This window comes from Chrysemys picta, chromosome 7 (genome assembly GCF_011386835.1).
Source record: "Chrysemys picta bellii isolate R12L10 chromosome 7, ASM1138683v2, whole genome shotgun sequence".
Lineage (NCBI taxonomy): Eukaryota > Metazoa > Chordata > Testudines > Emydidae > Chrysemys > Chrysemys picta.
In genome coordinates, this window is record NC_088797.1 from 4,334,591 (window position 1) to 4,358,858 (window position 24,268).

The window sequence follows — 24,268 nt, forward strand, 5'->3', positions numbered from 1 at the left end:
TAACTGCCAACGCGATGCTGGGAACTCCTAGGGTGAGAATCATAAAAGTGTTTAGGTCCCCAACTCCCACTGAAATCAATCGGAGTTGGGCACCTAAATACCTTTGTGAATTTCCACCCTTGTTACGTGGGGAAGATAGAGTATGGTCCTGGTCTGGAACGTGTCCTTATTAATGTCTTCCTCACCTTGATCTTTGTGAGTGAAGTAGAAAACAATCGACTTAAATCAATAAACTGGAGAAATACCCACATGGAACCCCCTCCCCCCAGCCCTTGTTTATTCTGGAAGGGGACGGGGGATGGGGGGGGGGACTCTTACATCTTAGCTTGTCATTTTTTTCTAAGGCAGACATAAAAAGACTCCATAGTTTATTCTCAGGACATCTGAATAGTCATTTATTGAAAAGCCACAGTTCCCACACTTTTACAACTGTCGGCTTGTAAAAGGCCAAAGCAAAATGGATCCACTATTTTACACAGCTTCTGGAGGGGGAAATCGGGGACATGCAGTTACTGGTCAAAATGCAATGTACATGACATATATAAAAAAAACATTGTGAAACAAAGGAATTTAAGTTATGGTAACAGTCTACTGGAATAAATGTTCCTATATTATTATAAACACTTCTTTATAATCTAAGATTGTAAGTAAAGTCGCCTTTTTACATACACAGATACTTGAAACAAACAAGGTGTAACATTTAGAGGGGCAAATGTTGACATAAAACAACTGCTTTGGACTGTACCATGGCATGAATGTAGCCATTATTCTAGGATTTACTGTTGTGGCAATCAGAATTACTAATCCATTGGTACATACCCTCTATGGAGTTAACTGTATCTTTAAGGAGAAGCGCATGGTTTATTAACTGGGATGCAGAATGATTCAAACAGCTGGATTTAAAAAAAAAAAGAACAGAGAACAAAAAACTCATTTGTAACAGCCTCACTTTTCTTTTAAAAACAAAGCTGTTTTTATTAATTTTAAGCAGTTGGCATCCACAGAAGAGAAACAAAGAAATGAAAGTACTTGATTCACTCATCTTCACAACAATTTACCATCAATGTATATACAGTACATTAATGAAGCATTGTTTAAACTTTAATTATAACAGGGACACACCTAGCATGTATTCTATGTAGTTTTCCATTAACAGTATTAAACAATGGTGCTCCATATTGCTTATGAACATAGAGATATGAAATTAGGAAACCAATGAATCAAACAGAGGTGCTAATCTTATTACCACACAGCTAAATGGCAATTGTATTGGTAAACTTCTCATGGGTATTTAGAGCTGACAGAAAAATTCCTAATGTGGCTAACTGAACAATAGACTAGGTACATGCACTGGCGAAGAAGCCACCACCACGTGGGCCTCTAGACCAGAATTATCTAATCATCCTCTTCATCTTCTTCATCACTGTCCTTCATTGTGATTCCCTGAAGACCTCCGCCTTCACTAACTGACGCTGTGGCTTCTTCTACAGTCAGACGGTTTCGCACGGTGTCATAGGTTTTGCTGTTTAGGGTGGAGTCCAGCACTCCTTGCAATCGGAAATCTCTATAGGTTTTCTAGGATGGAAGTGACGTGTTGGGAGGGAGAGACAAACAGCACAAAGTCAAGTTTAATTCCCCAACACAGATTACTCATGCTTCATTTCAAGAGTCATCAAAGAGTGGGCCTGGTCCTGCATCACCAGGCCATGAACGTCCACGGACGTACTCCACGGACATCACGGACACGAAGGGCATTTTACATGGCAGTGGCAATGCAGTGATGGGTGTAACTGTAACTTGTGCCCGCTTTATATCGCCAGAGAAATAGAAAATGGCCTTTGTGTAAATGACACTCTGGCCACTTTTGGCCACTTCAACGGGAGTTTTGCCTGAGTAAGGACTTCAGGATCGGGCGCCCACTGTGTTAATGATGCACAAGCTGCAAAGTATATTGGGATGTATCCAGTTCCCCTTGGCAATGTATTGCTGCAATACATACCGTAGTTATTTCCCCTCATAAAATAAAAACTCCATATCACATAGAGACATGCTTACACGGCACCAAAACGCTCTATTCCAGTGAAATGAAAATATTTTAAATACTCCTATCTACAAAATTCAAATCTTGTTGACAAGTCCAGTCCTGCACATTAGAGACACTGACTATATATGTCAAAAACAAACACACGGTGCATAAGTGTATCTGTTTATATCTTCCCCTCCTTCCACAGTCTGCAGCTATTGGTACGTTATAAAAGTTTCCTGGGTAGTTAAGCGTTAAAATTAACCTCTTTGTATCTGAATTTAGGTTTAGAACCTTCTTGATTGATTTCTGTGAGATAAGACTCCAGCAGTAATACCATTAATTTAATAACACACTATAAAACAGTAACTGGATTAAGTAGTTACATTCTCAAATTGGGTCTAGCAGCTACCGAAAGCAATATTAGCTTTAAAAGAACATAAACCCAGAAAAATAATTCCTCAGCTAATTAACAAATAGAGATTATTTGCTGGTGCCTATTGTTCCAATTTATGAAAAGTACATTTAGGACATTTCAGTTGTAATTTTGTTATGCTTTGATTTGTTCTTGGTGTACAGGAAAATACAAACATTTTAAAACACTAGGCCAAAAAGCATCAAATAGAACCTAAAATGATCAAAAAACGTATTTACCCCCTTCTGTGATCTTATTTCACGTAAACCACTGTGATTTCACACTGAAATAATTATCATTAGTCCAAGACACACACACATGCACAGAAAAAAAATGCTACTTTCAGGGTATGTTATCTCACCTTTGTGATCCCTTAGAGTTGATTGTATACACCCATTGTAAAAGAAACTACTTCAATTAACTACGAGAACAATCATGATTTGCATTCTGACAATAAGCACAAGACATATTTAAATATTTTTGGGAGTAAATATTTCCCTTCAACCAAGTCTTGGGATTTTTTTAAATTAAACCCCAAGTTAAAATGGATTAATTGGTGTGATCAACATGTTTGCACATAAAAAAGTCAATTTTTGGAATGTTTATTGTACAATTAGGGTTAAATGTCAATAATATATTTTCCCCCTTGCAGTGTAAATAACTACTTAATAATTGTGGGAAGTATTTTTCTAATCTATATCTGCCTCAAATTCCCTTTGATCAATTTTTGTACTTGCAGTATCCCCATATGCATCTAATATAAACTGTTCTAATTAATGATTTACTTGTTTGGCTACAGAATACATTTCCTCTAAGAAAACCTACCACACACAGTGCTTCCAATGCAAAGTCACATAAAAATTATTACCTTTACCATCCTAATAAGAGTTTTCAGTTGGTAAATGTGAAGCTGCAGGTCCATGCGGTCTGTCAACCAGGTGCAAATGACATTCATTGAGCTGGTGTACCATTGCTGCAAGAGAGACAAAAGTTCTCCAGCAAACACATCCCATGAGGATCATGAATAAACACGATCTGCGAACAGGCAGATACAATCAGGACTGACCTTTTCTATTTGCCAACCTGTGAAATGACTATGACAGGATTACTAGGGAATTTTTTTAAAAGCAGAATTTCAATGAATGAGCATTTCTTTTTCATAATCAGATTCTCCCCCTCCCACCCCATGCACCCCAGGACTACAGACTTTTAGCACAACGCATCCATCTACAGCCTTCTCAACAAGGAACATCTATGGATGGTAACAAACAGAGAGCAACAGCACGGCTGGCTTTTCCACAGTAGGGTGGGCAGTATCACCTTTGCCAATGATTGGATTTGCCAGCAAGGATGTGTTTTATCCCAATGCTTTTCTTACAGCTGCTCCACCATGACTCTGCCACTAACCACATCAAACCCAGAGATTTCTTTGCCACTTACCTGCTTTGAAATTTCAAACCCCATCAGCCGTAGGAGGCCTCTGATTCCCTAAGAGGAGCAGACTGCATGGACTAGGGGATTCTAATACAACCTGATCATACTAGTACACAGTAACTGCAGGGCTAGGATACACTGTCATAAGAGCATACAGCATTGGCTGCACTATCTGCTCCAGTCTCAACCCCAACAGTTGTAAAAGCAGATAGCAAAAAGAGCTAATTTCAAGATGTTGAAACTATAGCTCCCCTCAAGGGGCTGAACTTTTGCTTCTCCTCTGTGAAAAATGCTCACAGCTGTGTCACGGCAGACTGCCACCCCTGCAGAGCAGGAAGGCTCTGGTGGGCTATGGGGTTAGAGGACTGCTCCTATATTCATCCATCTCAGAGACATATGAGCAACACTTCCAAACGGCTGGATAAAAAGGGGGAAAAATCAAATCTTAAAATGTCACCAGTTTTCATCCCACTTGGTATTATCCAAAGAACAACTGAAACGGAATTAAAAAATTACTTGTGCAGAGATATATGCACACCCAACTTCTCTTTCTCACACTCAGTATGTGCACACATCACTCCTACACTATTACTTTTCACATGTGCCAATCCATGCACCAGAGCCCAGTGGAAATTTAAACAAGTGCTAGTTAAAAATGCTTTTCATACTCTTCCCCTCCCCACTCCGACCCTCTCTAAGACAGTGCGTCTGTTAGACAGTCACATCTTTTGTCAATGTTACTTCAAACTTGGGCTGACATTTTTATTTCTCTTGTAAAGCAGAACGAGGTAGTTTAGTTCTTAGATTATGGCCCCATTAGTGAAACTGTCTTTTTTAGCCCTCTTTGGAGATCATCAGTTCATCAGACACTCACAAAAACAAACCTGCCCCCAAAAGGTTAATTGCAAAGGGAAAAAAATGAACATTGACCAGGGACCAGGGAGCTGATTCCCGCCTCTGTCCCACCAGCTTCACGCTAGTGATCCTCTGTTGATTTCATTGCAGTTACTCTGGTGTAAAACTAGTGTAAAAAAGAGCAGGGCCACGCCCATGTTAGTATAACTTGCACATTTCAGCACTAACAAAATTCCTTCTTTAGTATGAATGATCTGTCTGGGGTTGGGTTTTGCAGATCTGTACCTCAGCCAGACAGCAGGCAACTGAGACACGTCATAACCACAGGGCGTGCTAGAGGCAAGAAGTGTGGAGTCTAACCAGGTACCTCATTCTGGCTGTCCACCCCAGACTTTGCTACCAGTCATGGGACTCCCTTCCCCCTTATGCCTAGGGCAATGGAAACCTATGGCCTGTCCTATGAATTTTCCCTCTGCAGGGGGATGTCTCCTCATGGAAAAAACAGGGGACAGCGGGAAGTCAAACCCCCTCAACTAGTTTCTCTCAGGGATATATGCACATGCTCCCCCCCCCTCCCCCCCAGCTATTGGTGCCTGATGAAGATGGCTGCTGGAGATATTGTGCGTTCAAAGGCTTCCTTGACCACAGCTGCCCCCGAATACGCCTTTAAATGGGTCTCTTGCACTACATTCCCCTGTGTTGAGGGGGCGAGTTCCCTCATCTAGCTCCTTCTCACCTACTTATTGAGGTTCTTTCCTGGGCACCCCTCACCATGGCATCTGGGTGTCCTCTCCTGCCTCGCAGGATCAGTACAGACCAGTCATTGATTTCCTAACCCAGGGAGCCACAGAACGTCCCCGGCTGCCAAATCGGCAATAGGATCTCTGAGGTAGCTGAGAAAGTGCTCAAGAGGTCCTGTAGTCAGACCACTCCCTATTCATTATACCCTGGCATGGCGTCCACTCCTTTCCCCGACTTGAGGGGAGGTTTTCTGTCCAAAGTCAATTGTAACCTTGCTCCAGCTCTGCCGCTGTAGGATGTTTCCATTCTCCCTGGGGCCTTTGGGCGCAGGCCATCTTTTCCACATTTATAATTTGGTTTCTGCATCCCAACTTAACTTGCATCCCCTGGTTTAACCCATTCGATCTGTTTTGTTCCCTGTAACCCTTCAGCCTAACCAGGGTTAAGTGTTTTGTAGGCATCACAGCAGAGGTGTGTTTTAAGACTGCTGTCAGGCTGACCCGTAATTAACATGCCAATTAGCAGCAATCCACAATGAGGGCTGCGCAGAATTTAGTGAAGATGTACTTGAAAGAATGCAAAGGGCCTGTTTTTTGTTTTTAACTTTTTATAATTAAAACCTCTTCTTTCCTGGCTAGGCTCAGAGACACGGTTCAGCAGCACGCTCACAAAGTGACAGCCTCATCCAGCTAATTAAACCCAGAGAGAACCAGGTAGTTCAAATCCCGGTGTTCTATGTTCATTCTACTGCACTTAATTACTGTCTAGTGAGCTGGGAAACATTAACCTCTGCGTGTTGGGAACCCTGAATAGAACATTCATTTGGCTGAGTAAATGAAAGGCTTCTGGTAGCCCCAAATTTACCCTCTTTAGCTAGTTTGAGGGGTCCTATGATCTCACTGAAGTAGCTAAGAGAGGAACCTCTCCCCACTTTCACTCTCTACCCGTACACACTCCCTCTACTGTCTAGCACGCCTCAACTCCAGGATCTCCTTGGACCACAGATTTAGCTGCTTTTCAGTGAGACATTTAGCCTCTTCTGTTTGAAAAAGCAGGTAGCAAGCCAACCTGCTGTGTGTTCAATGTTTGCATTGACTGTTTCCTATGGAAGGAACTGGAGTTTTCCTGCACAGGTTTATTTCGTGCCTAGAAGCTGTGAGAGATTAGTAATAAGGTGACTTGCCAGGGGCTGTCTATAGCTGGTAGCCCTTCCCACATTCCTTGTATGTTCCCCTGTGCAGGCTGCCTCACAAAGTACACCAGAAGCAGCACACGATTGGCACATCGTCAGATTCACCCCATGGAGTCCGTTGGGACCCAGCAGACCAGGCTAAAGGTGGTGCGAGGGACCTGCCTTGCCTATGGCCCCGGGTTCATTTTAATTTGTTGCTTTACTATCGCTGGGAGAACAAATGGGTGAGCCCCAGCATGGCTGGTTAGAGCTACGGACGGTAAAACACTGGGACTAGCCCTTCTGGGGAGTCTTTCGACTGATTTCAAAGGCCCTCTGTCAGCAGGTGTCCAACCTCCTTTGCTTTAGAAAGGGATTTTCTTGATTAAAAGAATTGGACCCAAGTTTCCAGGTCAAGGTGCCAGGCTTCCCGGCAGAACGTGTGACTGACTATAGACTGAGGGCAGGTCTTCACTACGGGGGAGGATCGATTTAAGATACGCAAATTCAGCTAAGCGAATAGCGTAGCTGAATTCGACGTATCGGAGCCGACTTACCCCGCTGTGAGGACGGTGGCAAAATCGACCTCCACGGCTCCCCGTCGACGGTGCTTATTCCCACCTCCGCTGGTGGAGTAAGAGCGTCGATTCGGGGATCGATTGTCGCGTCCCGACGAGACGCGATAATTCGATCCCCGAGAGATTGATTTCTGCCCGGCGATTCCGGCGGGTAGTGTAGACCTAGCCTGAGAGCAAGGCCTGCTGGGAAGGGGAAGCAGGAAATAAGAGGCAGGTCCCTGCCTTTTGGTGGGGACTGAAACACAGAGGGAGCTGTAGTCTGCTGGTTGGGCTCCCCATGTGAAGGGGACTGTGGTCTCAGTGGGGTTTCCAGCTGAAAGGGGAGGGGGAAATGAGCCAGCGGAGGGGCTGGGAAAGCAGGTGAGCCAGGGTAGGGGGAAGGCTGGGGGAAAACCGAAGTGCAAAGCTGAGGATGGAGTGGACAGCGGCTTCACTGCCTGGGGCCCCAGGGCTGGAGCATGGCCCATGTTTCCCAGAGCCTCCCTTTCACCATGTAGAGTGGGTGTGGATAAAGCCCGGCAATCACGGGGGTGACTGTGGGCATCTCTACCCTGGAGAAAGGGCAGTGGCCCAGGCAGAGCGAAGGACTTAATGGCTCCTGCCCTCCCCAGGGGAGAAGTTTTAGTAGTGGTTCTCCCAGGTGAGCCTACTTCAAGCAGCATTATCTGCTGGTAGGGTAAGCGACTATCCCAGCGATCAGCTGGGAATGACCTCACAGGCAGGGTGCAGCTGTTCACAGCTCCATTTCCTCCCCAAATTCCATTGTAGAGCCAGACAGAGGGGCGTCCGTGGGCGTCTACGGTACGGCAGACAAGTCCGGGGGGCAGCACTCTCTGCTCTACACGCACAAGGCTCCCATCCCCTCCACTGATGGGCATGAGCTGTACACTTCCATGGGACAGAGCCGAAATCCAAGGCTGACATCTCCTGACAAAGAACTGCTCCCGAACACAGAGACCCTTTGCGCTTAGCTTTACAAACTTCTTGTTCACAGAGGGCGGGGATAAAGGAACAGAAGATCGGCCAGTGAAAAGACGGGGGAGTAATTTTTTCACTTGGTGTCTATACTGTACGCCACCTGGAGAGGAGATTACTGATACTGGAGGGCGCTTTAAGCTAGCGGACAAAGAGCTACCAAGATCCAACAACTGGGAGCTGAAGCTAGACCAATTCTGACTGGAAATAAGACACACATTTTTTATAGAGAGGGTAATTAACCATTGGAGCAACTTAACGAGAGGTGTGGTGGAGTCTTTGTCAATTGGAGTCTACATCAGATTGGATGTCTTTTTCCAGACACTATGCTGTAGCTTAGTCAGAATTTATGGGCTTGATGGGGAATCCCTAGGGGAAATCCTCTGGCCTGGGCTATGCAGATCAGACTGGATAATCACAATGATGCCCCAGGCCTTAAAATCGATGGGTGAGCTTCTGATTCTCTAAGAAGTGCAGCACAGGTCGCGCAGCCTGAGGGAATGGAGACTACGGAGCACGAAGCCACCTTTGTGCCCTTGTAATTCTGGGCTACGCCAAGGGCTGCTTCAAACAACTCTGGGATCTCCCTGGCTGCATTATGGACTGCTGTGCTGCCAGACACCAGCACACGCTTCCTGCCCCATTCCCTGCATGTGTCCTAGGCCAGGGCTTGGAAGGAGGTCCTCAGAAGGCAACTTTATGGCCGTTCCACAGCGCTTGCAGCAGAGTAATTCTCCCCCTCCACAACCAGATCTGCTTTATGCCACTCCAGCCCTTTTGTCAGGCATACAGTGGCCAGAGAGGGGTGAGGGCCTCATCCAATGAATCTCTGCTACTGTCGTTTCTCTGATAGACAGGAAATATCTGCTCAAGAGTCATCGCAACCCTATGCCCCAAAATATAAAACCGAAAAGAAACCTGAAAGAAGAAGGTGGTTTCATTTCTTCAAATGGCTCATGCCCTTGGTTCATGTGAGCCATGACCTCTGGCTGCCCCCACCCACCTCTGAGCCTGTGCGCCAGAAAATATCACTCCCCTCCTTTAAATGCCTCCTTAAAGGGTCATTCCTTTGAGTTAGACTTCCATCTCTGCCCTGTTTGGAGACTATCCCCAAGTTTTACTAAAGTATTAAAAACAACACCCAGAGAGCAGCTGAGCATGCAGCAATAAGAACATCTTATGATCTTCCACCGCTGTATCTCATTCTTTCCATACACAGAAATGAGTGGTGAGACTCTTGGGGGCAGGGAACAGTCTTTATATCTGTCTGTAATGTGGTGTGCAAGCCTTTGTGTGTCTAACTATTCAATAAAAACAACCACCTCAGCCTTGAGAGGACAGAACTTCCACAGTATCAACTGAAACAAAGAGCTGGACCAATCAAGATGGCGGCCTCCAGAAGGACCAAATTAACTTGCTAGATTCCCAGCAAGGCGCAGAACCATAAGGACGCTGAAGGTGAATTCACGGCTTATTCAATCTTTAAAAAACAAAAACACCTATCAGTTATTTACTCCCCAAAGCAATTATCATTACAGTCCATGCAATATAATCACCACAAAATACCAGTGACTTCCAATGCTCTTCTAACAGGGTTGGCAGTTTTGCTGTTGAGTTTGCCAACCTACATTTGATCCCCTTCTTTCCATCAGCATTTCATGTGAGTCTTTGGAAACATAAAACAAATGAAGCTAAATTATCTACTAAAGACAATGCATTCAAACACCCAGGACACTAGGGAGGTTCAAACTGGATTCTGACTCTGGATCCAAATGCGTCCCCCTTTCCTCCTATGGGTAGGAAAGCATTTGCTACTAAAACGTCAACCATGCAGATCTTTAAAACATGAGACCTACATGTCATGTGTATTTCTTCAATGTATTATAAAATGATCTGTTCCCCAAGGCTAAGCCATCAAGTTCACAAGAATTTCAATACTGTAAGTTATAGATGAGGTACAATTCAAGGGATATCTGTTAATACATTTATCCCGATTTTAAAAAATCACATCTATTTATTTTTTTAGATTTAATATAGCGTTCTTCAATTGCTGCATCTAAGCTTTGCATATGCATAAAAACAGAGTAAGCTATGAATGAAACGGATACTGAAACAATCACTAGAGACGATGTGTTATTAGAAGGAAGAAGACTTCTGATTTCATGGTAACACAAAGATGTTAACATTTCCACACAACTATATATATATTTTTTACAAGTCATCTCACTCTCCCAAACAGAAATGGGATCTTAGACACAAGAGACAAAGTCCTGTTGCGATATGAACTAAATAGTTTCTTCTGCCTGTTCAGTTGTTGTACTTAATAAAAATCCTTCAAAAATTATAGCAATCTTTTCTCGGAGCATTTCATACACAATCCTAACAGATTATGTTTATTATTATGCGTTTATGCTCACAGAACCCATAGGTGGGAGACAACTCAGCAGAACTTGGATAACACTGTTCAAGCAATGCTTTTATTTGCGTATTGAAATGACTTCTGCACAGAACAATTATGCTCCTAACACCCATGCCTATTTCTAAAATGCATTAAAACGATCTGTTTACCAAGGCTAAGCCATCAGTTATGCAACATTTACTTCCTAACGTAAGGCTGCCTAATTGCAACCTAGAACTGTTGGTGTCTCACTACTAGGAATATATTGATAATATTTGGCTTTGCCGAAAACAACCCATCCGCTACTTTGACACTGGGGATCCAAGTGTTTCCTTGCCCAATCAGTCCAAACTATCCCCCAATAGGGCGCTTCTCTTTCATAAGTTGCTTGGTCAAGCAAAACTCCCACTGAATCAGATCCTGGAGTTTCTTTCTTTGTTTCTGCTCAGACCTTGCCAATTCCAATGGCAGTTTTCCCCCAGCCAGGCATGAATTAAAAACTCAGTTCTTTTCCCAGCAAGAATTTCAGGAACGGCCCCAATGGCTGTAACTGGACACTGCAGTTGGCATCTTCAGGTAGCCGCCTAAGGATTCCAATTGCTCTGTCAGTCTCCCATTCTCCAGTCCCCTTTCTTTCCCAGCACACCTGACTGCCACTCTTGCCGGGGCAGAAGTAGGCAGATTCTGACTCTCCTGAACAGACCCAGTAGAGGGTGCTGAAGCATGACCTCTGGCAGGCTTTGACCGTTACCGTGACAACCTCCCAGCCAGCCTGAGCAATAGGTTTAATGCCTGGAAGAGGAGAGTTTGGCGTCGGCGCTCGGGAGCTGTTGAAATAGCAGGCTTGTCTCTGAATATATAAATGGCAAAAATTGATATGAATAAATCTGCAAGTAACACACAGACTGTGGCACGTTTTATCAAAAACCGTGCTGGGTTCCTGTGCTTTTGGGGAGGTGGTGTCATTACACATACACAAGAACATCTGCAAACTCCCGTTTTCTTTAGGGAGGTCTGAATGGAAGCATGACCTCCTGTTCCTTGCCATGAACCTGGAGTTCACACTCATATTTTACATGTTACAGGAAGCCACAGTTCACTCCAGGGGTGCTGCAAACAGAATCTCATAAGCCAGATGCAGCATTGCTTTCTAATGCACCTGAAGGAGTTGTATTCTTCATTCAAAAGCTCACATACTAGTAGCTTAAGGTCACCTCAGCTTTTGTAAAGGGGAGGACAAAACCAGGAATGCTTATGGGGCTGGGTTGTCAGCAGGGTAGCAGAGGGATTACAAGAAACCGGTGACTCTGCCTCTTTCTGCCTTTGCGGGTAGTTTTTTTTGTGTGAACAAGTGCCATACAACAGATTGAGGCTGGTATAAAGGCCTGGGACTGTGCAAGAGCACCCCGCTGAGCCTCAGCTGTGCTTGCAATTAGCAATAGGCATGAAATGATGATTGTTGTGGTGGCTGATGGCAATCTGAAGTGACAAGTTTTATGGGGGAAGTTGCAGCGGGGATGTGCGGCAAGTTTTTGCAAACCATTAATCGGAGGCTGCAGCAGGGTTTAGTCAAAGCTATTTTGTGTCATTCAACACGTCTTACAAGGATGCTGAAAGAATATTTTCTGCTCTCAGTGCCTCGGAATGGACTTTTTCTAGGTCAGGGATTCTTTACTGCCCTATTTAGTGTCAAAACTACCCATTTGCCTCAAATTAGCAGAAAGCTTGTAGTTAAGGGCTGGAGATTAAGCCTACAAAATTACTCAGCAGGTGACTGCTGGGGGGGATTTGGGGGTTGAGAAGTCTTTAAAACTGACTACAAGACATTATATACTTCTGACAAAAGAACATAGTAATCCTACCTGCTTGCTTTAACCACTCTTGTTTGTCCTTTATTATGTGCTTTAATGCTCATGAGAGCAAAACTACTGGTGATACTACTCAATTACCATAGTAACTCTCACCTATGACCCCTGATTTCAGTCCTTGCTTTCCAACCAGAACCAATCCAAGCAATTCAAATCTATTTAGAACTGTGACCTACCAGTGTCTGGAAAGCACTGAGCACAGGCTGCCCCTTCCTTTTGTCTGGCCCATGAACTTGTTTTGAAACGTTGAAAGGAGGCTGTCGAGCAAGCCTTTGAATTCAAGGTGTTCCGAAGGTAACGGATTCTGCGGCGGGAGGCTGCCTCCGCGGCACCCAGCATCAAAGCAACGCAAAATAAGGAGGCCGCGCACCGGGGCACACAAGAGGAACGTGCTCACGTCACTGCTAACCCGACACGTGAATTTGCTGTGAAACAGGAGCCCCTTCTCAAACAGTTTGGTACTTTTCTCTGATCGGCCATACACTCGTGTCCATTCTCCACTCACTGAGCCAGGTCCTCTGCTCAAGTCATCGGAGCTATGCTGATTTTCATCCGACCCCATGTAAGGATCAGGATCAATATCAGCGAGTGTATGGAGGGAGAAGAGATGGTCAAATTCTACCTTTAAGGCTGTCACAACGGTTCATGGAAGCTACATTTCATTTTTCCCTTAGGAGGGAACATACGTCGGCAGCCCTGGAGAACTCCCAAACCTGTTTTTTAGTAATCAAGTCTGCACACAATTGAGAACTTACTTTGCACGCACATGACTTGGCTACACGAGTCTACAACAATCCACAAGTCGTCCTTTCATGCCACACCTATCTAGCCATGTAGCATACGAATTGGAGCCTTGCACCTGGAGTATGCAAACTTGGAGTGCAAATGTGCGCACAACTCAGATGCACATAGACCTAAATTCTGAAGACCAGGTCCTTTAAGACCAATTATATAAGAACATTTCTAGCGAAGAATACTAAGATAGGGACTGCAAAACCTCATGCTTCAGGCCATCAATTGATCGTTATAGGGGTAAGGAAAGATTTTGCACCCCACCACCATATACACTATTGGCCAGGTGCATTATGGGAGATTCTCACTATCTTCTGAAACATCAGGCACATGGTATTGTCAGAGGCAGGATACAGTATTTGATGCTGTGAGCTGACACAGCTCATCCTCTGCATTCAGCTTATTGTACGAGAGAATACTGGAAATGTCGACGTTGAGAAGGGCACAAGAGTGAAGCCACTTCTGGCCATCTGGGGTCCCCTGAGCTTCAAGGATTTCCCCTCAAACTTGCTTCATTACCTCAACCTCAAGGCCCTGTACAGTTCCTCTAGGTACAGGTTCTTGTGGAGTCTCTCAGTGTTCTCTCTCAGTCCCCTAAGTGAGGCTTGCTGAGGAACGACATGGCTTTTTCCTTGCCCACTGTGACCGGGCATGCTGGCTCCATGTTGCTTCTCAGACCCACCAACCCAGATGTGAAGGACTCAGCTGTAGTCTCACACTCAGAGTCGCGCATGGTAGCACATTGTGCTACCGCGAGACAGCTGGACTGGCTCTCCGAAATGAACAGGAGACGAATGACAACTCAGACAGGGTATGCTGGGAACGACAGAATGTAAGAACTTTGCAAAAGTGACCGATCCAAATGGTAACTGCCCAAGGCGTGACTGATGCATCTTTCACACCTTTATCTTTGTAGAAAAGTGTCACGTGCAAAATCATGCGACTCCCTGTGGGGTGACTTCACCAAAGCAAAATTTACTTTAGGTAACCTTTAAAACCCCAGGCGTGCACCTCAGTAGCAGAGTGGGTCTCCATTACCTTCGCCCTTGCATAGTCATTGACACCTATGCAAATTGGATGTAGAACGTTCCCAGTGGTGGGGCTTACACCGGTTTTGCCCAGGTGTAGATGATGATAAGCATGAGTGGGTGGAAAATCAGGAACATTATATTTTACACATGCTCATTTTAAAAAAGTTCAGTTCTGGGCCAGCCCAAAGGCACTACCATGCGAGAGAGCTGGGTTTGATGGCAACCTTTGGGGTCAGATCTTTGGCCCTGCTCTGTCCTGAGGCTGCTCTAAGTTGCATCAGGGTGCAAAACTGGATCGGAAGGGGTGGAGGAAAGGTGGTGTAATGCCATCTCTGGCTTCCTCCTCCCCACGTCCTGCACTGAACAGAGCTTAGCCAGACCAACAGATCTAGCCCCAAGGCCTTTGCTCTAAGCAGAGGCTACAGCATTATGGGAAGAACTGTATTATTTTCTGTGGAAGTGTAACTACGCACCGCTGGGGCGCCTCCTTGTGGCGCACCAGGGGATTAGTCCTCGACCAGTCAGATGAGCCCTCCTTTGGTTGCACGCCCCCTGGGCTGTCTCCCTCTCTCTGACTTGATTTGTCCCCCTTCATGGTTGGGCCCTTCAGCCAGGTCATTATAGCTTTCCTCTTCTGGGGACACAAAATTCTTCTGGACAAAGTGTCTCAGGCAGTCTTCCGCTCCACTGCCCAGACTGTGCCACTTTCCCAGGGGACGGTAGGGGACCCCGGGCCCTCCCGCTTCCCCAGCTTCCAGCCGAGGGACCCTACAACTAGCAATCCCAGACCCTGTTGCTCTTTCCCTGAGCTTCTTCCTACTTTTCCTTATCTTCTGCCCTACCCCTGGGTCACCACCAGAGCTTCCTCTGCTCCCTGTGGCGACTTCCCTCCCTTGGGGTCCTGCCAGAGTCTGCAGTCCAAGACACGATCCCAGGGCTTATTTTTCTCCTTGTCTCTTGCCAACTCCCCTTCTTCTCTAGGGAGTGGCAGCAGAATTCCTTCCCGCCACCTCCTCTAAACACCAACTTCCTCTCTTTCTGACTCTCCCAGCGCTTCCCCTAGCTGGGCTTCATCTGCCATTAGCCTGTATCAGCCCTGACTCTCCTCCGGGTGCAGCCTGTCACAGGGTTAATAGACACCCCAGCACAAAAAGGTTAAGTACACTTCGTCCTAGAATCCCTGAGGGGTAAGCCGCAGGCACAGTGCTGAGGGGGTGGGGGAGAAGGGCCATGAATTTCTAGGCACCACAGTGGAGGGCACATAGAAATGCCTAGAGCAGAGAGATTGAGACTGCAGCTAAATTGCGGAGTAGGATGGTGGCAAAGACTGGTGTGGATGTGAAGAGCTGCTGCCCCCGAGACTCATGAATTTAACAGCAATCCGCCAGCGTCAATTAGAAGATGGGAACAGAGAAACTTCTGCCACAAAAAGAGAAACGTCTCTGCCCTGCTGAGACCTACCCAAACATTAGTGTCCTTCCCACTAGTTTATAAACTTTTCTTCCAGTTTCTCAATGAAAACCATATTTTGCTATTATCATTATTGCAGGCTGCCATGCTTGCAGGCCTCCCCCCCCTTTGTTAGGAAGCTGATCTTTGAGTAACTCTTCTGCAGAGGATATTACCTTTCTGAGCCAGGACACCTGTCTGTGTAACTAGGCACACGTTGGGATCACTCCTCCAGCCAGTGTAAATCGATGAAGCTCCATGTGTTTGTACAGCACCTAGCGTAACAGTGACTGGGGTTCCTAGGTGCTACGGCAATGTAAATAATAAAATCAGTGGCCTATGATGATTTACACCTGCTGAGGATCTGGCCTGTAGCCTTCACTCCTTGCTCTCCTCGGCACAGGCCCCGGTTCACAGAGCTGTATGTCGGAATATTTTTGGATTTTTCAGACAGCAATCCGAGAAGTCAGTGAGAAGTTACCACATTACAGATCCCCAAAATAGTTAAACAGAAAATGAATGACGAGTTAATGTTGTAAGCATTGATCAGCCAGTCTTACAATTAATGCTTCCAATAAAAAAAGCTCCCCCTTTTATAGGGCAGAATAAGAAATTAAACACTTGTGGGTTCATTCTAAAGAATGAATGAAATTGAATAAGCTACCTAGTACTTGAGATTCACAGTGAGTGCCTGAATAGAGCAAACCTCCTAAGTTGAATGGATTGCCTTTTGGGACCAATTTGTCTCTTTTCACTCTTTAGTCTTCCTTTTTGGCTGACAGATGTACAAAGGCGGAACTGCGCTGTGCAGCTTATCTACATGCACCCGCAGCAGCTGTCACTTTTGTCGAGCAAGTTAATCAAGCAAATGCCACCATATCCCACTTTCTATAAGGAACAACATGTTATAGACAGTAGTCTTGGGAGAGAGAGAGGGAGAGAGACTTTATTTTAACTTTGATTAGCTCGAATTTTTCTCTGTGTGTGTGTGTGTGTGCGTGTGCGTTTTCAACCAACTGCACAAGCCAACACTTTTGTCCTCACCCAGTACAAATATTTAATATTATTTTAAGTGTAATTTGCACTATTGGGAGGGCTGTCCAGTTTTAATTACATTTAAAGGACTTAGAGACAGGGTTCAAGAAAAAGCGAAATGGAAGCTTTTTGTGTGTGTTAATGCTTGTTGATGATAATATATTGATGGTCAATCTCTAAGCCAAAAAGATTAGTGTAGTAAATACTATTATCTGGATGCCACAAGTGAAGTGCTAGCTTCATTTCCCCCTGCTTTTTCTTTGTAAAGGAGTTTGAATCACTGGTTGTTATTTATACATTTTCTTTGATAAAACCAACTTGTGTGGCTGATTTTTTTTAAACCCCCTGCCTCATTAAGTACATAATAGCATTTATGTGTGGGTCTTTCTGCTCTTTAGCCGTTCAAGCTTATGCTTATATTCCTCGATTACAACCAAGTTTCAAAACTTCTGATGTTCACAAACAATTGGATATACACCAATATTGTATCTATCAAATTCTCCACTACTATCACCACAGGCTATAAAATCACAGGCACTATTGAGAAAGAATATATAAATAGCTATCTTTCTGTTATACCACCATGGACCATACAATAAGAGTATCTGATCTATGAGTAACTAAATATTCTACAGAGTACTTAAAAAGGTGGCTGTCTTTCTGTATACCACCACAGACCACACAATAACAAGGCATAACCGAAAGAGTATGCGGAGACAGCTGTCTTTCTATTATAAAACACATTCTTTTATGCGTTGTTTCTTTCAAAATATAAAAGTTGATAACTTGTTTTTTTTTTTGGTAACAATTTGTGATGCGCTAGCTTACCTTCCAGTAGGGATTTCCAACTGGGTTACCTTCAGAAACAGAATGCACATTTCAATAATATTTTGGGTACACGCCTTATTTAAGACACTATAGAACAGCAAACAGTACCTTGCTCATAAGAGTAAGGACTTCAGTAAGTAAAGATTTCGCAGGATAGGGTCCTATGTTAGTGGCAAATTTTCCTCTTGATAAGCAATATGCCTTCAATTATTTTTTGCTAACATTTAGCTCAGTAAGTGCTAAATGATAGTGCTATGTTTTTATTTATTACTATTATATTGTTAAAGCACCATGGACATCTATGGTAGAGCATAAGCAATAATAATAATGAACCCTGGTTTAAATAAGTGACTGAAGTGCTTTGCTAAGACTACAGATGGACATTTCAGCAAAGATTTTTTTTAATAATACTATAATGATTTCACTGCAGATACATTTAGAGTAGTTCCTACAACCCTGCTGCTCTGTAACTTCTAATTGTTTTTTTCCCTGTATTATTCCTGGGCTGTGAAATCTCATTCACACTGAAAGCTTAACTATGTGGGCAGGGTGTAAAGTCAAAGGGGATTGATATTAAAATCATTTGTATTATTATTTAATAATACCACAGTGTCAGCCTTACATAATAGGATCAAGCCGCTACCCTGAACTATTAATCATCTGTCTAGGATGTAAATGGCTTTGAATTACACCATCTTTTTCAAAAGAAACCACAAAAACGTTGTTTGAATCATGTAAACGGAATGCCTTAGACACAAGGAAGGAAATTCAAAGTGAAAGCTGAAACTCACACACAGTTGTGTTTAAGTACAGCAGGCTTTTTGTAGTACATACGGTAGCTAAGATCACCCACTGTTTGAGGACCTCAGCAAGAGGGCGAGTTAAGGATGGAGTTTCACCCTTAATTGGGTTTAAGTTTGATTTGAAGGGGTCTCTTGCATATCATTCCCGTCAGTGCTAATGGAAGGTCCATATAGAACTTCCTGGTGTCTCTAGCAAATGGACTTGTTGGTTGTAAATGTTCAGTGCTGTGCTTATGAGATTAGACAAGCAACTCCCAGTATTATTAATGGAAAAAGACGTCTCTAATCTGGTTTTTTTTTTGCTTTGTAGTTTTTATGCATATATCTGGTCTCGCACTTACGTTATAAGTAAACATCCGAATCATTTCATTCATGGAGAGCTTCTGCATTAGGGCTCTGTGCTGCATACAATTAATTAATAATTAGAATACATTTTGTACACCACCACCTAAGCACTCTGGGATGGGTTAAGGCTCCTTAACTCCAAATTATAGTGCCTCTGAAGCCATTCAGCTCCTTAACGTCATCCAAGCACAGATTTCAACAGAGAGAGTTTAAAAAAAGCCAACTGGAGGCATTAACTCCTGCACCTTCACGACACTGGGACAGTTATGAAAACAATCCAAGCTTTATATTTATCACACGATTCGTAAACGCTATAGTTTCCTCTACATTTCCAAATAGTTGCCTAGGATTTAGCCACACAAGTCCCATCCATTGTGAAGTCTCACCACCTGGGACTGTCGTCTCCCTAGAGCCAGTACAAGAAGCAGTGCCCAGTCTCAACAGCACGGGGATGGGGGACGTCAAAGGAAAAAGCGACTTACTCTAGGAAGGGGCGTGTCACAGAGTGTGAGTAGCCTACGGTGGACTCATCACTCTGTGCACTTCGTAAGCATCCCCACCGGGGCCAAACTGAGGAGATAATTGGTTAAACACCAGGTGATTAACCAATTCAAGTGATTCAGTTCCTCAGCTGAGGACAGTTAAAAGAGATACAGGAAGAGGAAGGGGAAAGCGGGGAAGGCCCGATGGAAGGGCCAGAGAAGCCCAGGCTCTCGGGGAGGGGAGATTCCCCCCCCTTCCCTCTGTGCCTAGGGAGAAGGTCAAAGCCTTATGTCATGGGGGAAGAAGGACTTGTATAGCCCATTGTACATAAAGCACACGGAGGTGAACCTATGCAGGAGTGTGTGAGAACTGCTGGCAGCTCACGGAAGTCGGTGGGATGACTCGGGTGAGTAAAGTTAAGCACACGTGTGTTTCCAGGGACAGGGCCTGAGAAGGTGGCGCTCTCCTGAGTTATGAAGGAACCAATCCCCTAGCCTGGTGTGGTTGTGTTGAAGAAGATGCTGTTTTTCTGATGACAGGTAAAACGAACGTCCTGGCCATTAAAGATTTATAACGTTTCTCCTGGCCAAAACCCATTGCCTGTAGGATTCGAAGGTGGGAAGAATGCAGTTGAATACATGTTTAATTCTTAAAAACAAAGCCCGTGCAGAGGTGTAAAAGACACGGGGATCCAATACACTCACTTGTTGCAACCAGATGGCCTCAGACTCCAATACTGCAACTGTGTCCAGACAGAGCCCTGGCTCCCTGCAGGTGCAGGGGTCTGCCACTAGGGACAGTTGCAGGATATAGGTCTTAAAAATTGCTTCTGGGTTGTGACTGAGGGAGTCATGAGATCCAGGGAATAGCTGGAGTACCTGTGTGTGTGTGGGGGGTCCTCTTGGATCACAGCTGCCCCTTGGGCCCTGAATGGTGGCTTTTCTGACATAGGGTATTGCACCTCACCCATGAATTGTAACCCCACCCAGTGTTTGCAGCAATTAATTCCAAAGGACACATGCCTCTTCAAGTTGTTCTCTAGGGCCCTAATCCTCCAAATGCTCAGGGGTAACTCTACTCAGACATGTAGTCCCACCAGAGTCAATGCTGGTTATCCACCCCTAGTCAATAGGGCTACTCGGATGAGTAACGTGGTACGTGTTTACAGGATCTGGCCCTAAATGTGGTCTGGGTGTACTGACATGCTTTGTTCCTGGGTACCTGTCCTTCTCTTCCTCCCAAGCAGATTCAGCTGTGCAAAACTCACAGTGCTTGTAGCATGGTATTTTACACACAAGTGATCACTGCCCCAAATGATTTTGCCCCCACTAAATTTTACATTATTTGCAATTTTGATAAAATAGTTTTTGCATAAAAAAGATGGACTCTAGATTGCAATACTGTTTTCTGCATTCTCCACTTGTGTTTTTCTAATTCTTTTTTAAAGAAAAGATGTCGACATTTTAAACCGAGGTTCCCATATAAAGAGCCTGGTTAAACATAATAGCTACGTAACATTTTTGTAAAGAGCCCAGCCCTTTGTTTGCCAAAGCAATATAATACAATGACAGTATAATTGGATGTAATGTTGATTAATAAGATGCAATGTATGTTATACAATACTTTAATTGTACAGGGTTTTTTTTAGATTTTAACACTAGAACTGAATCAAAAGACGTCACAAACTGGAGCTGGGAACCTTTCATTGAGTTCTCTTGTATAGCCTACACATTCCAAAAAGTGTAGTTAAAGGCTGCCTAGGTATTAACTGTGAACTGGAAAAGAGTGAATGGGGAGAAAAGGATCCCCTGGTATCGTACGTGGGATTTCAGGACAGAGAAAAGATATTTCTTTTCCAGCTCTTGGTAAGCATTTTTGTACGCTGATATCATAAGTGCAGGGCGAGGTTTAAAGGAATCTTGGGGAAAGAAAAGAGCTGCAGATCAAGAGAAATTAAGTGGCCTATAACTGCTAATCTAACATGCACCACTGGCTCACTTGCTACCCTGGGAGCAATTGTGGGGGACTGGACTGCAGAGAGAAAAGGGAACGAGGCATGAAGAAGCTATTGGACATCAAACAATCCTTCATTGTCAGTGCGGAGGGCCTAATCCTCCTCCCAGCACACAGCGTATGCTGTACACGGGTGTAAGGAATCCTGCTCCACGGGCCATGGGAAGGGAGTGAACCACTCTGTGATGACAGCTGTTGCCTCAGCCCTGTAGCAGATCCTTCTATTATCCCTGACAAACGTGCATGAGGTTAGGTCAACAGATCTGGACAGTCAAAGACCTACCCGCTCAGCTCCTGCTCTGGTTCTCCCCAGACTTGTCTTGGAAAAACCCACTCTGTGCTGCACACGGGAACTCCCTGTTCCCCATGTGTAGCTATCCCACTGCATGCTGGGACTTCTAGGAGCACAAAGGAGCGGGGTGGAAAAAGGATTTGCCCAGTGAAATATAGGATTTGGGGGGGGGAACAGAATTGTTCGTTTTGCCACTGACTTATCTACAAAGTCTCAGATTCCAATGCTAAAATATTTTCTCACTTGAGTATCATGACTATTTCGTGTCACGTGAGAGCTAACTATTGATTACAGAATTATAGACATGCAGGGTTGGAAGGGACCTTCTGAGGTCATCAAGTCCTGCCCCCTTCGCTGAGGCAGGACCAAGTAAACCTAGATTATCCCTGACAGGTGTTTGTCCAACTTGTTCTTAAAAACCTCCAATGATGGGGATTCCACAACCTTCCTTGGAAGCCTGTTCCAGAGCTTAACTACCCTGAGAGTCAGAAACTTTTTGCCTAATATCTAACCTGCATCTCTCTTGCTGCTGACCACGGCCATTACTTCTTGTCCTCACTTCACTGGACATAAAGAACAATTGACCCCATCCTCTTTATAACAGCTCTTAACATATTTGAAGCTTATCAGAGTCCCACTCAGTCTTCTTTTCTCAAGACTAAACATGCCCAATTATTTTAATCTTTTCTCATAGGTCAGGTTTTCTAAACCTTTGATCATTTTGGTTGCTGTCCTCTGGACTCTCTCCAATTTGTCCACATCTTCCCTAAAGTGTGGTGCCCAGAACTGGACACAGCTCTCCAGCTCAGCTTTACCAGTGCCGAATAGAGTGGGACAATTACCTCCCGTGTCTTACACACAACACTCCTGATATCTTCACACTTAAACTTTGACCCAGTCGTGCTTTCCTTGGGCTTGCAAAATTTCAGTGGAAATCAATGGGGCTTTTGGGGTCACAAGAAATGTAAGATTGGACCTGTAGGTTCTCATTCTAGACTAACTACCAACTGGAAGCTCAAATTAGTTAAAAACAACTGTTAAATACAAATAGACAAGCAGATCTCACAGTGTGTTAAGGGCCAGATTTTCGAAGGTATTTAAAAGCTGCGAATAGGTGCTCTTGAAAATTCAACTAGGACCTAAGGTGGCAAGCCACCTTACCCCTCACAGTTGCCCCCAGCAATGGGAGTTAGGTACCTAGGCATTTTTGAAAATCTCACTATCTGCATAACTTTAATAATCTGGCCCTACATGACTTGCATATATTGCACAGTGATAAATATGTACATAGAGCTCTAATCCAACAATCTATGTTGGCTAAGCAGGAAAGACTATGCTGTTAAGCTAACTGACCTCTCATTTCAGAATTTAGGACGATTTGTCTTCTGTAATGCAACGTGACAATATTCCTTCCACAAAATGTACCTTGGATATTTTTTTAATGGCAAAATAAAGAGTCTGTTGCTTACAGTCTGCCATAAAAAGAATATTCTCCAACGCTAAAAAGCACTGTGCAGATCATGTTAGCAAGACTATGCTGACCTAAAGTAACAGAGCAATCAGTCTGACTTCTTAGAATGATTAATGGAACAATCTCCTCTGGAAAAGAAAACAAATTAACTGTCTTCACCAAATGTCTCCTGAAACACGAAAAGCTGTTCTGATAAAGACATTTAGAGGGAAAAACTCTTACACGCATGTAAAATCCAGTGACAGATCTAGGACTTATTTTATTAAGAGGCTCCCTAAAATAAATTAAATGAAACCTACTTAAATGAATACTTCATGAAAGAATAAACCTTGTTACCGGAATACATTTACTAGGCAAGATCCTATTCCGGAACAAGTCCTCACTACCTTGGGCAGCTTGTGGGCAGGAACAGTACGAAAACAGGTCTTCTCCTCCCTTTTGCCATGATTAATAAGCCTATTAAACACCTCTTGTCCTTTTTAAAAACACGCTTTGCATATGAACTCCAAAAGACGAAGGGGTCAGCTGTGAAATAGCATGACCCTGCATGTGGGTTTGAAACATGTCTTTTTGTTGGGTAACCCCCCCCCATTAATAAAGGAGGGTATACAATGTTCTTCTTCCCCAGGGCAGCTAATAGCTGTATACAGACAATATTTTTCACCACAATGTATTTTACGGTTTTTACTCAACTGCCATGAAGCACAGTACCTGCAATCTAACTCTCCTTTCTTTGAGTAAAAAATTCAATTGACGTGACTTCAACTGATCCAAACATTATGCCTTAACTGAAAAAACAAAGGCTGCATTAAAAGTAACTCTTTTAAAGACATGCTTAAAACAATGCAGTATTTCCCAAGGCCAATCTGCTTTATTTTCTTCACTTCAAAATTGACTCTTTCTTAGACAAAAGCAGCTGAAGAAGAAACAGCACAGGGAGGCTGTCTCGGGATGGAAGTAGGAGAATTGGTGCCCCAGTGAGCAGTCTGGCTGTAGAGGAGGAAAAGTAGCTGTTTTCTAAGGTTCAATCAGCCAGCTGCACGAGCTTCTTCTATAGTTGTTAATATCCCCACTGCGAATTTCCATATATTTAGGAGTATACGAAGTGCGGATTCAGCAGGGTACTTGGGCACGTGCGTATCTTTAAGCACACGAGTAGTCCCATAAAAGCCAGTGCTAACTGCTGATCTGGGGTCCAAGTCATTTGTGCCGAAGTTTCTTTTTTCAACTTCAGCACTCCTTCGATTCCGACTTGTATTGACGTGATA

General features: G+C 44.1%; 1 protein-coding gene across 21 annotated transcripts in view; it reads right to left on the bottom strand.

Annotated features, from left to right (window-relative positions):
- Nucleotides 1-367: 367 nt before the first annotated feature.
- Nucleotides 368-24,268, bottom strand: part of CADPS (calcium dependent secretion activator) — a 354,315-nt gene continuing 330,414 nt past the window's right edge. For all 21 annotated transcript variants that reach the window (XM_065550658.1, XM_065550667.1, XM_065550661.1 and 18 more), the window contains 2 exons: nucleotides 3,307-3,411; nucleotides 368-1,575 (listed from right to left, as the gene is read on the bottom strand). In XM_065550658.1, coding sequence (XP_065406730.1) covers nucleotides 1,396-1,575; nucleotides 3,307-3,411 — 285 coding nt within the window. In that variant the 3' untranslated portion in view covers nucleotides 368-1,395. The remainder of the gene's footprint in view (nucleotides 1,576-3,306; nucleotides 3,412-24,268) is intronic.